Below are 12,416 nucleotides of genomic sequence, written 5' to 3' on the forward strand. Positions count from 1 at the left end.
ATAAAATACATGGCAGACAAGAGTGTATTGTTAATGTCTCTTGGGGAGTCAATTACAATGAAATGTGGGACAAAATGTTTGCCACCGGCTGTCTGTCAGTCACGTCACACTTTTCCCCTACTCATACCTCAGCCACCGTTGCCCCTATCCATGCCAAACTTTGCACACACTCCTTGGCTGCCAAACCACAACCACCCCTCATTTCTCACATGGCCCTCTTCTAGTGCCACCATCAGGCCGATTCTTGCAAAACACATTTTTGAATACTGCTCCTACAGATTTTGCCCTAAAATGAGCAAAGCGGTACACAGTATGTCTAGAGTCCTGGCATCAACATGTCCCATTTAGCGCCACCATCAGGCCGATTTTTACAAACACATTTTTGGACACTGTGCCTACAGATTTTGCACTAAAATCACACAAAGCGGTGTATACATGTGACCTGACGATCACTTATCTCCCGACTAGGGAGTCTTACTGGTATACATTACATTTTTTGAAAAATAAATTAAGAGGGTTTAACCAGACACAGACAACACATGTGCCCAGGGTTCCCACACATCTTTACCAATTCATTTCCAAAACCTTTCCAGAATATTTAACCCGATTTCCAGGACTATATAACAATAATTCAGCTCAATAACGAGTCGTTTACTCCTATGCGCAATGCCCAAAGACAGGTAGTGTATGCCAGTGGTTCTCAACCCCCGAAATAATCATATTTGAACCCTGATGAGCACTAAGAGTAGAGGAATTTTGTATAACACGGTTTTATTGTGAAAATAGCCGATCTACATGCTCACAACGCCTCGCAACGCGAGGCGTTGTGAGCATGTAGATCGGCTATTTTCACAATTTCTGCCTCTAATATTTCAGCGGTATTAACAAAATCAATAACCAAAGACAATACATAGCTATTTTTTCCAGGGCCTTCCAGGACCCTTGATCAATTCCAAAACTTTTCCAGTACTGGAAAATTATTTTTCTAATTTCAAAATATTTCCAGGAATTTCATGACCGTGCGAACCCTGTATGCCATATCACAATGTTACGATATACAAAATCGCAGATTTAGTCATATCATGATATTGATTATAATATATTGCCCAGCACTACAAGAGCCTGATGAAGCAATGGGTGGACAATTTGCTGACACAAACATAAATGACAAACCCATGAACCAAACTAACTTTATTGTGTAAAAAGTACAGAATTACATGAAAGATGAAAATATCAGGAGTCCCACACACAAAGTAGACATACTTTATGTCTGTGTCATGCCTTGCAGTTACAGTAGTATAAGCCAGTGGTTCTCAACCTCTTCAGGCCGCGACCCCAAATATAATCATATTTCAACTGGGGACCCACACCCTGACAAGCACTTGAAATTGTAGGAGTTGGCATTACATTTGGTTTGACTCGATCTGTTCCATTTCACAATTACTGCCTCTAATATTTAACAATTTGGCCAATGTTTAACCAGATGTACTAAAAATGTCTTAAAAGTCCTTAAATTGTCACTTTAGAAATGTGCAGATTACCCCCTATACACTCTTATGTTGTTTTGTTTACTGTTGAGTGAGAAAACCAATCATCTGGGGGTCCCTCCCAAACCACAGGTTGAGAACCACTGGTATAAGCAAGAGAGTCATATAAATATATTTTCTGATAGATGATCATTAACGAAGGAAATCGCTTTCAATGTAAGGGTTTTAGACTTGGAATTTTGTTCAAAACCATTTGGCACTAACACAATAACAGGACAGCCTGAACCCTCTTGGATGTACAGTAGGCTAGTGCAAAATTTAGTTCAAATTATTTACCCACTAATCAGGCAATGCATTTGTCCCATAATACCTTCATCTACTAAATCCATTTCCCGTTATGCTTAAACGAATAGTTCAGTTGAGACATCAAGCTTCCAGTGGCATCTTTTTTGCGTGTGTTTGTTTTTCAACTATTTCACAAGAACCTTAATGTGCCATTGAACCAAAAAAGAAAAGTAATTATCCCTTTCACCTCTGGTGAGTAAAAAGATATTTATTCAATAAGATAGTGGAAAATGTAGTTTAATTTGACATTTTATTTCACCCATTCTAGTGCAATACTTTGCCATTTACATAAAAGTACTATTGGACAGACACCCAGCTATAGTTAGTCGGCTGGGTGAAAATTGCTTTCATCCAATTCAACTTTTTAAATAATGTTACAGATTACTGTATAAATGTATCCCTCTTTGTGCCGACATCCAGTATGAATAACTAAAATGCAACCGTGTCCTTTATTCTGATCACTGCTTTGCATAAGCCTTCATTCATTAAAGTGTCAGGGGACATTTCTAACTGAAGATTATACAAAGAAACAGACACTCCTGCTGTGATAGGTACAACAAAGATATTTACACATTCAAATTTAGTGCAGATAGCATGAGGCAGGTTTACTGTATTTGGAAAAGGCGTCATTTTAAATGAAGGGCGGAGGTAAACACAAATATATTTCCACGTTCAAAATAAGTGCAGATAACATGAGGGCAATTAAATGGGAAAAGGTGCGATTTTAAAGGAAGTTGGAGGTAAGGTTGGATGTACAGGCAGCGGCAGTATAGAGTGGGAAAGTTTGCATTGACAAAACACCATGAATAAGTTAGCATTTTTCACTTCCTGGTTCTCTCAAAGTCTGTTTTCTTTTTTTTAAGGGTTTTTGGTTAAATACCTGAAATAATAATGTTTTGTTCTGTGACACATAAACTTGTAGTAAATAGTACCCCACCCGTAAATTTTGTCTGTCTAAAATAAATTACTGTCTGTCTAAATTACTAGAGACATTGTCTGGGACATACTGTATAACGTTGACGGCGTAACGTTCACTTTTTAATTCTGGTGATTGCTTTTAAGCCTCAATCAGAAAACGGGTATTGATTTGTGAAGATTATCTTGCGGGGAGGGGGGAGGGGAAAGGATCATGAACTTCTATTTGCCACTGATTTTACATTTTCAGCTATAATCAACAATCTAATGCTGAAATCCAGTTGATTCTTTTAAATATATTTTTTAGAGGGTACCAGGAAGGTGCTAATTGCTGCTTACATCATCCCTGGACCAATTCATTCAGATAAATCTATCTTAACAGAGCTACCTGTCCAGCGATGGACAGATCTGAACACAACTGTTGGTGACCCGGATTCCATACCATCCTGCCCAGAATTGTGTATCTTTACCTCCATGAACAAAACGTATATATCGCACCCCTGGTCCATAGTTCTTGAACACGTGGGTCATCTGAAACGACAAAGAACAATACTACTAGGTAAGAATTCTTGTCCTTAAAGGACAACCAGCTTATTTTTTCATATTTAGATTGTAATTAGAGCAAAATGTTTTCATTTACTGCTTTCTATCGTTTTAGCGATGTTAATTTCAGTGGGTCGGGGCATGCGTAAAAGTAGCTAAATATATTTTTAGACACAATAAGCCCATTCCCAACATGCACCGTAATCTTTCATGGGCAGATGTGACTTATGGGGGCTAGTAGTGTTACTGTAGATAGTAATAAAGACATCGCCTGCTTATTGTGTCTTAAAACATACATACAGTATTTAGCCACTTGTACGCATGCCCCCACCCACTGAAATCAAAATCGCTAAGACAATAGAAAGCAGTAAATGAAAACAATGTAAGAACTCATCTTTTCTTTTCTGTAATTACAATCTAAAATATGAACCCTTGTTCAAAAACAAAGTTGTCCTTTAAGCTCTGAAAGTAGTTTACTGACTACTACTTAAGAGTGTGTTGTTATTCTAATATTGTGCCCGTACCTGATTCCATTGCTGATCATTCCACTGATCAAAGCGAACCGGGGCAGGAGAAAATGTCTGTACTGGCTTCTTTCTTTGATTCAGCAACTCCACACGAATTTCATATTCACTTCCACAATCCCAACGTGGTCCATACCTACACACACGCGCGCGCACGCACGCACGCACGCATGCACACACACACACACACACACACACAATACAGCTTTAGTTTGCAAGAGGTTTTTTTCGCACACATTTGGTGATGATTTTTTTTTTATAAAGTTCCACTGGAAAAAAATCTAAAAGACATTCCGAAGTTTGAAATGTACAAGATAGTTTATGTCAGGGGTCTTCAACAGGGAGTCTGGGACCCCTAGGGGGTCCTCAGAGTTACTACAGGGGGTCCTCCAAATCTTCAAATCTAAAACTTTAACCCTAGTGTCCATATTCTGAGAAATGTAGCCAAAAATAGCCGATGTACAAGCTCAGAACGCCTCGCAGAAGAGCTTTGGTGTAGAGGGGAAAAAGAGCAGACTAAGTACAGAGTGAAAGATAAAATGTATTAAGTATTGATAGTTTAAGTGGTTAAATATCTGAAAACACAAATTGACATGAATCCAAAATACACTGACGAATGTGCTGTCAAACGATGAAATTATATGGAATCTATGATAAGGTAGTGGGGGTCCCTGCTTCATCTCTCTCTCAACTAAGGGGTCCTTGGCTAGCCTGGCTCCAGCCAATAGACCCGCCCACTCTCTGAGTGAACTGCATCTCTTGGTCTGGATGTGTCATATGACGTGTCTCTTGCTACCGAAAGCTTCTCAAACCGACCGAAACCGACCAATGAAATCAATGCAATGCGGAGGAGGGGCGCGTCTAACTTTTGAAAATCAACAGAAACAGTGGAGGGAGGGGTCGCTGCGTGGCTCACCAGAGTTCTTAATTGCTCCCTTTGAACTTCAAAAGGGCTCCGAACTGCAGTCATGATTGAGCCATACAAGTGTCGAATAGCTCGTTAGTGATTCTCTCTAATCAATGAAACATCAAAGACAATGACCTGTTTGGTGCATGTCATTGAGGGGAGGGGGAGGAGGGAATGTTTTGTGTGCAAAAGTCAAACACAACCCCTCCCACCAGATCTCTTGTGATTGGGAATTTCAAATTTGAAATCCCCTCCCCTTTTCAATCAAATAGAATGGAGACAGGTTCAGACTCAAGCCCCAGCGTAGAGTCTGAAATCAGGCTAGTCCTTGGCCTGAAAATGTTAAGACCCCTGGTTTATGTTAAATGTATTCCATGTGAATGTTCTTACCAATCGGATATGGTGATATCAGGCTGGAAGCTGTCCATGAAGGAGTCGTTGTAACCCTCTTTCTCCAAACAGATCAGCTGGGCCTTCCTGCACATCCTGGAGGCAACAGAAGAATTGTTACTTGTAGTATAAACCAGTGGTTCTCAACCTTTTCTGGTTCAGGGCCTACTTGAAAATAGGTATCAGCCCACAGATTGAGAATCACTAGTATTATATAAACAAACAGTTAAAGTTGTACCATGTAACTTTTTTTTATAAAACAAATCTTAAAATTGTCCTAACTGTTAAATCGCTAAAGTTTTAGAACACCCACTCCGTTATTTTCAGCTTCTGAAGCCTTCTCTTTATATGTTTTCTTCTTAGCAGTGACAGGGGCGGGATTTCGCGCCAAAATGACGTAATCTGCATCATCTGTATACGTTGTGTATACGTTGCCCAATCACATCGCCGATCATGCACACATGGTACACTACCGGCCAATCACAGCTTATCTGCTCTGGTCTCCAGGAAGCGCCTCCGCTTGGCTACAGTGTTTACCATGGTGAAGGATTTTAACCTCTTAATCCACAAATCCTGGCCAGAAAATTACGTTCTACCATGCGTTCTACCCCTCCACGGATTACTATCGGTCGCGGTGGTTTGCTGGCGCCGCTCCGGTGGTCCGCGGCGGTGGTCCGCGACGACTCCGGCCTAAAAACGGCCGAAAAAAGCAATACCGCTACTGACCACTAGTTGAGCAACTTACACAGTATAGCTTTAAGCATGGGTGGCGTCCTATTGATGACTCAGAAAATCAGCTTTATTATCACATGACAAGTAAAGAAAAATATAAAAATATCGACATATTTACATAGCACCTGAGATAAGATATTGCCAAAACCGCTTAAGTCCATTTTTGAGGTTTTAGATTTGTTGGCATAAATCAGGGCTATTGAACACCCTTTACATCTGGGTGTTGGTTAAAATAATATTGAACCAATGGAAAGTAGTAAAAAGTGCTTGGGACAAAACCTCCTAACTCCACACTTTCTGCCAAACCAGCTAACTCCACCCGATTGGCCCTCTCTTTTTTCCATAAATATGTGCCATTGAACACCCTTTACGTCTGTGTGTTGGTTAAAATAATACTGAACTAATGAAAAGTAGTAAAAAGCCCTTCGGTCAAAACCTCTTAACTCCACTTGAGCTCATTTTTCCGAAAATGAACATTTTGGAGTTAGGTTTCGGCCCGACAGCAGAGATATAAAAGATGCGTGAGCAAAGAGCATAGCAGCACATGTATACTGTGCATGACACACTTATGAACATTAGGTGCTAGAAATCAAAACAAAAACAAAGCACGCCAGTTCCTTGTACATGGGATTATGTGCAAAATGTCAGTGCGCGACGACCGAGGAGGAGAAAAGGAAAAACAAAAGGTCAAGTCACATATCAGTACAATCCAAGGAAGAGCTAAAATACCCCAAAAATCCAAACTCACTGATAAGACGTCACAAACACTTTCTGGACGGCCTCATCGGGGTGTGGAACCATGGGTTCGTCAACTTTCCATTTATCTCCACCATTCTCCAGAATCTGCCAGCCATTGAGTTTTTCTATAAAAAAAAAAAAGTTACGGGTTTAGTTAAGAGGAATCTTTTTATATTGCAGTGGTCCTCTGTAATACACACTACATAATATGTTATGACACCAAACACAGACAGGTTTAGAGTTACAATCTGAAACCTGTTTATACAGATTGGTTAACTTATTTGAACCATAGCCAATCCGTATGGTAGAGTTTAGCGCCTTTCAGACGGACGGTGGCCCTAGTAATTCATCTTCAATGAGAGGCGGGCGATTATTTGGGACGTGAAGAGAAGTTGAGTGGCGAAGAGGCGAGCGGGCGAATTGTAGTTTTAATAGTGAAATTACAACCACACAGAATTGTTCATCAAATAACATGTTTTGCAGGCTATTATACAGCAGTGGTTCTCAACCTGTGTTATTTTGTTATGCAAGTTATTTTGGAGGGTCCCCAGATGATTAACTTAATGTGCAACATTGTTTTCTCACTCAACAGTAAACAAACCAGCCTAAAGTTTAAGTCTATAGAGGGTATCTGCACATTTCTAAAGTGAGAATTTAAGGACTTTTTAATAGAGGGTATGCACATCCACTGGGACCCGCCCCCTAATCTAGACTGAGTGGCAAAACATTGAGCAGCATGGAGCATTGGAGTTTGGAAGTGCTAGTTGCAAATCACTCAACGGCCCTGCATAACACCTGTTTCTAATTTGCACACAATGCAGGAGGCAGCAGGATGTTGTGTTGCAGAAAACGAGTGCTTCCAAACTCTGACACTTGGATAAATAAAAACCTGCACAGAATATCTTGACAGAAAGTAGCTCATAACATGCCTATGGTGGATTTTTATGAAACAAAAACTTTGCAGATAGAAAGAGGATAATTCAAGCTTTCAGTACAGCCGCAATGTTGGTGAGTTAACTTTGTTTAATACAATCAGATAGGACTTTTCTGTTTGGATGTATGGGCTGTCAATGGCAGAAATTAGTGTTTTGCCACTCAGTAGGTGTGTTCCCTTCCCACATAACTTCCAGCAACAGTGATGTCATGTGCATACCCTCTATACCTCTGAAATGTCAAATTAAACATTGGCCAAATTGTCAAATATGCTCACATATGCTCACAACATATGTGAGCAAATAGAATGTATTTTCACAATAGAACGTCTCAACTCTAGTGCTTGTCAGGGTGGTGGTCCCCAGTTAAAATATGATTATTTTGGAGGTTGCGGCCTGAAAAGGTAAGGAACCACTGCTCTACAGAAGCGGTTCAGGTCATCTAGCCTTCCTTGCCTTCTCCTCGCGGGTTCTTCAGCAGATTGCGTCTCTTCTTGCACAGGAAGTAGAACAGCCTCCAGTCGCTGGGCACTTTGGTGGCGTCGGAGGGCTTGAAGCCGTCTCGTCGACATCTCTCTCTCCAAAGGGACTCGCTGTCCACCAGTTCCTTCCATTCGCGGCACACTATCCTGCAAACACAGACCAGCTGACGGGGAGGGAGGTTCATGAAGACCTCCTCCAGGACCTCCCAAGGAAGACCAGTCAGCTGACCTGTAGACTGACACACCAACACAAAGACAGATCAGTCACCAGAGCGCTCGGATATTATCGGAGGCGAGCAGATTCTCCGAGCGTATTTCGGAAATCGGGACGCACCCTGGGCCTACATCAGGGGTTCCCAAACTGTTTTGTCTCAGGGCACCCCATAAATATTTCTTTAATCCGAGGCACCCCTACATTATAATTTTCACTCCCGGCACCTTATAGCATATCGTCGTTGTCGGGTGGAAACCTTTTATGTCCAAAACCGTTCGTTTTGTATTTATCATCTATAAAATGTACTAAACTAGTGAAAACAGCAGATCTACAAGCACACAACGCCTCGCGATGTGCTTGTAGATCGGCTGTTTTCACTAGTTTAGTGCGATGGTCTTGTATGATGAAGCAGGGCAAAAGGCGTACACATTTGAAACTTGGAGATACGAGGTTTCTGCCCGACAGTGACGATGTTTTAGTGATTATGTTGCGAGGAAAAAACGTTGAGATAATAGCCATTTTGGTTAGAAATAACTTTGTACTTCAAGTTTAAAATTATTCTGAATAATATTTTTTCAAGTGTCCAAATAAATTCCAACATTATCAAATGATCTTGCGGAACCCCTGGACTGCTGTCACGGCACCCCAGGGTGCCCCGTCACCCACTTTGAAAACCCCTGGCCTACATTATCAGGTTGGGATATGCACACGTGATCTGATCAGAATAAAAATTGCATTATGTTGTTAACTTTAAACATAAGTTGTTATTATTGTTTGTGGCACTTTTGATGTGGCACTTTTTATTTTTATTGTTTTAAGACCTCATACATTTGCATTTCACTGCTTGTATGTTAATCTTCGTTATTTTTACCCCACCAGCTTAGCTTTTTTAATATTCTCGATCAAATTTGGTCTGCTCATTTATTTGTTTAATCATTTCCAATCACTTTTTTATCCTGTATCTCTCTCCTGATTGGATAAGTCCACCTGTAAATGTATTTTGTTTCCTTAAAAGCTGGAGAGACGGAGAGACCCCTGTTATTGAACAAACACTCAATGATTACTATGGGAATACAGTGCTATTTTAACAAAGAAATATCACTTACACTAATGCACTATTTCATTCCCAAAACGTGTATCTCCCACACACAGCCAACCCCTCAGTGTTAGTTCAGTGCACATAACAGGCTTTCATAATGATCTATTCACACTCTATATCCACAGAATATTTGCAACACAGAGATGATTCTGCACAGTTAAGACCTGAATTAATTTCCATTTTCAACTCTGGGCACATACGTGGATTATTATCCATCCATTTGGTTACATTTGTACATGCATTTGTAATCTATCGCACCTGTGAAAACAGGTGAACGCAATTAACTAAGTGTTTTCACCATTGCTGGTTTGAGATGTCAGTAAGTAAACAGATGTAGCTGTATGCTAAAGACATTTTGAGTTTTATTTGCACAAGTTGATTTGTTCAGCAGGGACCGAGTTTGAGGTAAGCAGAGGAACTTCTATATCAATGATAATCAAAAATGAATTGTTAACTTGCTGTCTGCAATGAAATGATGCACGTGAAGTTAGGCATGTATTTGTCACTTAGCCACTCACACAAGCATTAAAATGTTGGTACATGTTTGGTGCAATGTAAGAGGAGATGAACTCACCTCAGACTCCACCTAAACCCATAGCACTACTGTAACACTCCCCTTCCCTCGATGACCACACATGAAGCTAGATAGCATTTTTAGGTTGTAGAAAAAGTGTGTGGTCTACCTATGTTATTGTTTTTCTAGATTGACATTCCTATGCATTTGTTGTATTCTTGTTGATGTACTGACATATTACCTTGCTTATTATATTGATGTATTTATTACCTGCTTATTGTAAGTCGCTTTGGTTTAAAAGCTAAATGCCTAAACTGTAAATTGTATGAAAATAATTGAAAAATAATGGAATAATACTATTGTAAGTAAGTAGCCAACCATGTGGCCCATGAAGGTCAGGAGTCAGGACTCATGATGTACAAGTAGTAGGCTAACACCCCATGGACATGGTGCTATGTCACATGTCACAGTGTCAGGGACTTGATGCCCTTGTGTGCCAAGCAGGCATGTATTGGGTACCATTAGCCTTTGCTTCTTTTGTGTGAGTCGGCCGGGGACTGACTGACCCCGTCATGGATGTAATGAACTAAAAATTACAATGATATAGATTGATAGAAATTCATGTTAAATTGCAGTTCGTAGTCTGGAAGTCCCAGTTGGAACTGTTACCCCTGCGACACGGTTCCGGATAAGCGGTTGAAGATGGATGGATGGATGGCAATTGGTAGTGGCAGGTCATAGAAAGGCAGGAATGCATGCGGGTATATTATGGTCTTATCATCAGCTATAGCAGTGGTTCTCAAACTCAAATGTCAAGGATTCTCACCCATTTTTATTTCAAGGACCCCCCAGTTTAACGTGCATTGGGCTGCGGGCCCCCGATTTAATATCATTTCTATCTCTGAGACCCCAATTTATATTGTAAAATCACTAGTGTACATGGAACCAAGTGGTTCCATCTGTACACTCTCTGGGTTACAGACCCACAACCATAAGGGTCCATTTGGTTACAAACTATCTATCATTGATTGAAGAGTTTATTAGCAATTTGCAATAGAAAAAAGTACAGTTTCATGACAGTACAAATCACTGGTATGAGGTCAACTAAAAGGAGTTCCTAGAAAGCCTTACAGCTTATTTACACAGGAATCATATAGCTGGTTAGCCCCATATAGAACCTCACCCGTCGCTGCGTCCTGTTGTGCTCGGAGCACAACAGGACGCAGCGACGGGTGAGGTTCTATATGGGGCTAATAGCTGGTGAGGACCCCCTGGAACTCCCTCTAGGAGTGGTCTTGGGTTTTTGGGGGGATACCAACATACGCCCCCCGGCCGCCCACCCCCTGTACCGAAAATACGCGTAGCACATGTGATGTGGGCTTGTACATCAGTCCTATGACGAATTGGTGGAAATAACTCTATGGTGGAAAGCCATGCAGTGGCGACGCGCAGTTAATGACGAATGATCAGGCTTTTGACTCATTCACATGACATTTATAAATAATACTTACATCAAAGTGATCAGGACCGCCAGCAGCAGCCAGGCTCTGTGTGAGACCCATAGCTCTCCTCTTCATTCCTCTAATCACCCTCCAAGATAGTCAATGTTAAGATAACGTTATTATAAGTTACTGTAACGTAATGTATTTAAAGAGACATGGATGGCTGTGGCTCACACACACGCGGAAGTATAACGTCCAGTCCAGTTGTAGAGATCATAAGATAATAAATAAATGACTGATCGCTTGATGAAATTAAAAATATAAATCTACATTCAAAACACTCAGATCCACCCGAACAGGAGGATCCTGAACCAACGGTACATGTTCGTTTTAATGATAATCCAACCAAGTGTGCTGAAGAGAAGTGTGTGGTGGATCATTCAGTAAACAAACTCCGATCGTTTCCTTGAAGTGACGTCGCACGTCGGAAGGATAGCGATGGAGTGCGCTTGGTTTGTCCTCCCGAACACTCCGGTGGTAGTCCTGGTGAGTGGTGATGCAGATCATGTCTACCCGCTCAAACCCCGCCCACTCGTTCAATCCCGTGCTGTATTTATAATATACCCATAGATAAACCGTGATCTCAGTCTGACATAAGATTCAATAGTCTGTCCTGTCGGTGTAAGCAGCAGCATTCATTGCTGGCAACATGATTAAATCTTATGGTAATAGCAGAGCTTTCAACAACGAAGAAAGAGATATAGGCCTATTATGTGGGGGGTTTTGTGACCAAAAGAGGCGCCTTGATATTGATTGTGTCATGTATGGTTAAAACAAGAATGACAACACAGTGCGTTGAGTGGAGTTAAAGGACAACTTTGTTTTTTTACAACAAGGGTTCATATTTTAGATTGTAAGTAGAGAAAAGAAAAGATGTGTTAAAATGTTTTCTTTTACTGCTTTCTAATATTGTTTTAGCCATTTTAGCGAGTTTGATTTAGTGCATGGGGGCATGCGTACAAGTGGCTATTTGTATTTTTAGACACAATAAGATTGTGATTTCTTTATATATAGAGCCTCAGAGCAGGGATAACGCCTGATACTGTGGTTCCCCTCCCCTGACACATCACCACGACATCACAGGTGACATCA

At 40.8% G+C, this 12,416-nt stretch overlaps 1 protein-coding gene across 1 annotated transcript; it reads right to left on the reverse strand.

The window, feature by feature from the left end:
- Positions 1-1,273: 1,273 nt before the first annotated feature.
- On the reverse strand, positions 1,274-11,697 carry LOC308291481 (F-box only protein 6-like). Its single transcript, XM_080733501.1, has 6 exons — positions 11,334-11,697; positions 7,970-8,231; positions 6,592-6,706; positions 5,112-5,207; positions 3,815-3,950; positions 1,274-3,278 (listed from the first exon to the last, which is right to left on the reverse strand). Exons 1-6 carry the CDS (start codon positions 11,397-11,399, stop codon positions 3,132-3,134), a joined length of 822 nt encoding a protein of 273 aa, XP_080589627.1. The 5' UTR covers positions 11,400-11,697; the 3' UTR covers positions 1,274-3,131.
- Between the last annotated feature and the right edge of the window lie 719 nt (positions 11,698-12,416).

This window comes from Nannobrachium achirus (genome assembly GCF_963921795.1).
Source record: "Nannobrachium achirus genome assembly, chromosome: 9".
Lineage (NCBI taxonomy): Eukaryota > Metazoa > Chordata > Actinopteri > Myctophiformes > Myctophidae > Nannobrachium > Nannobrachium achirus.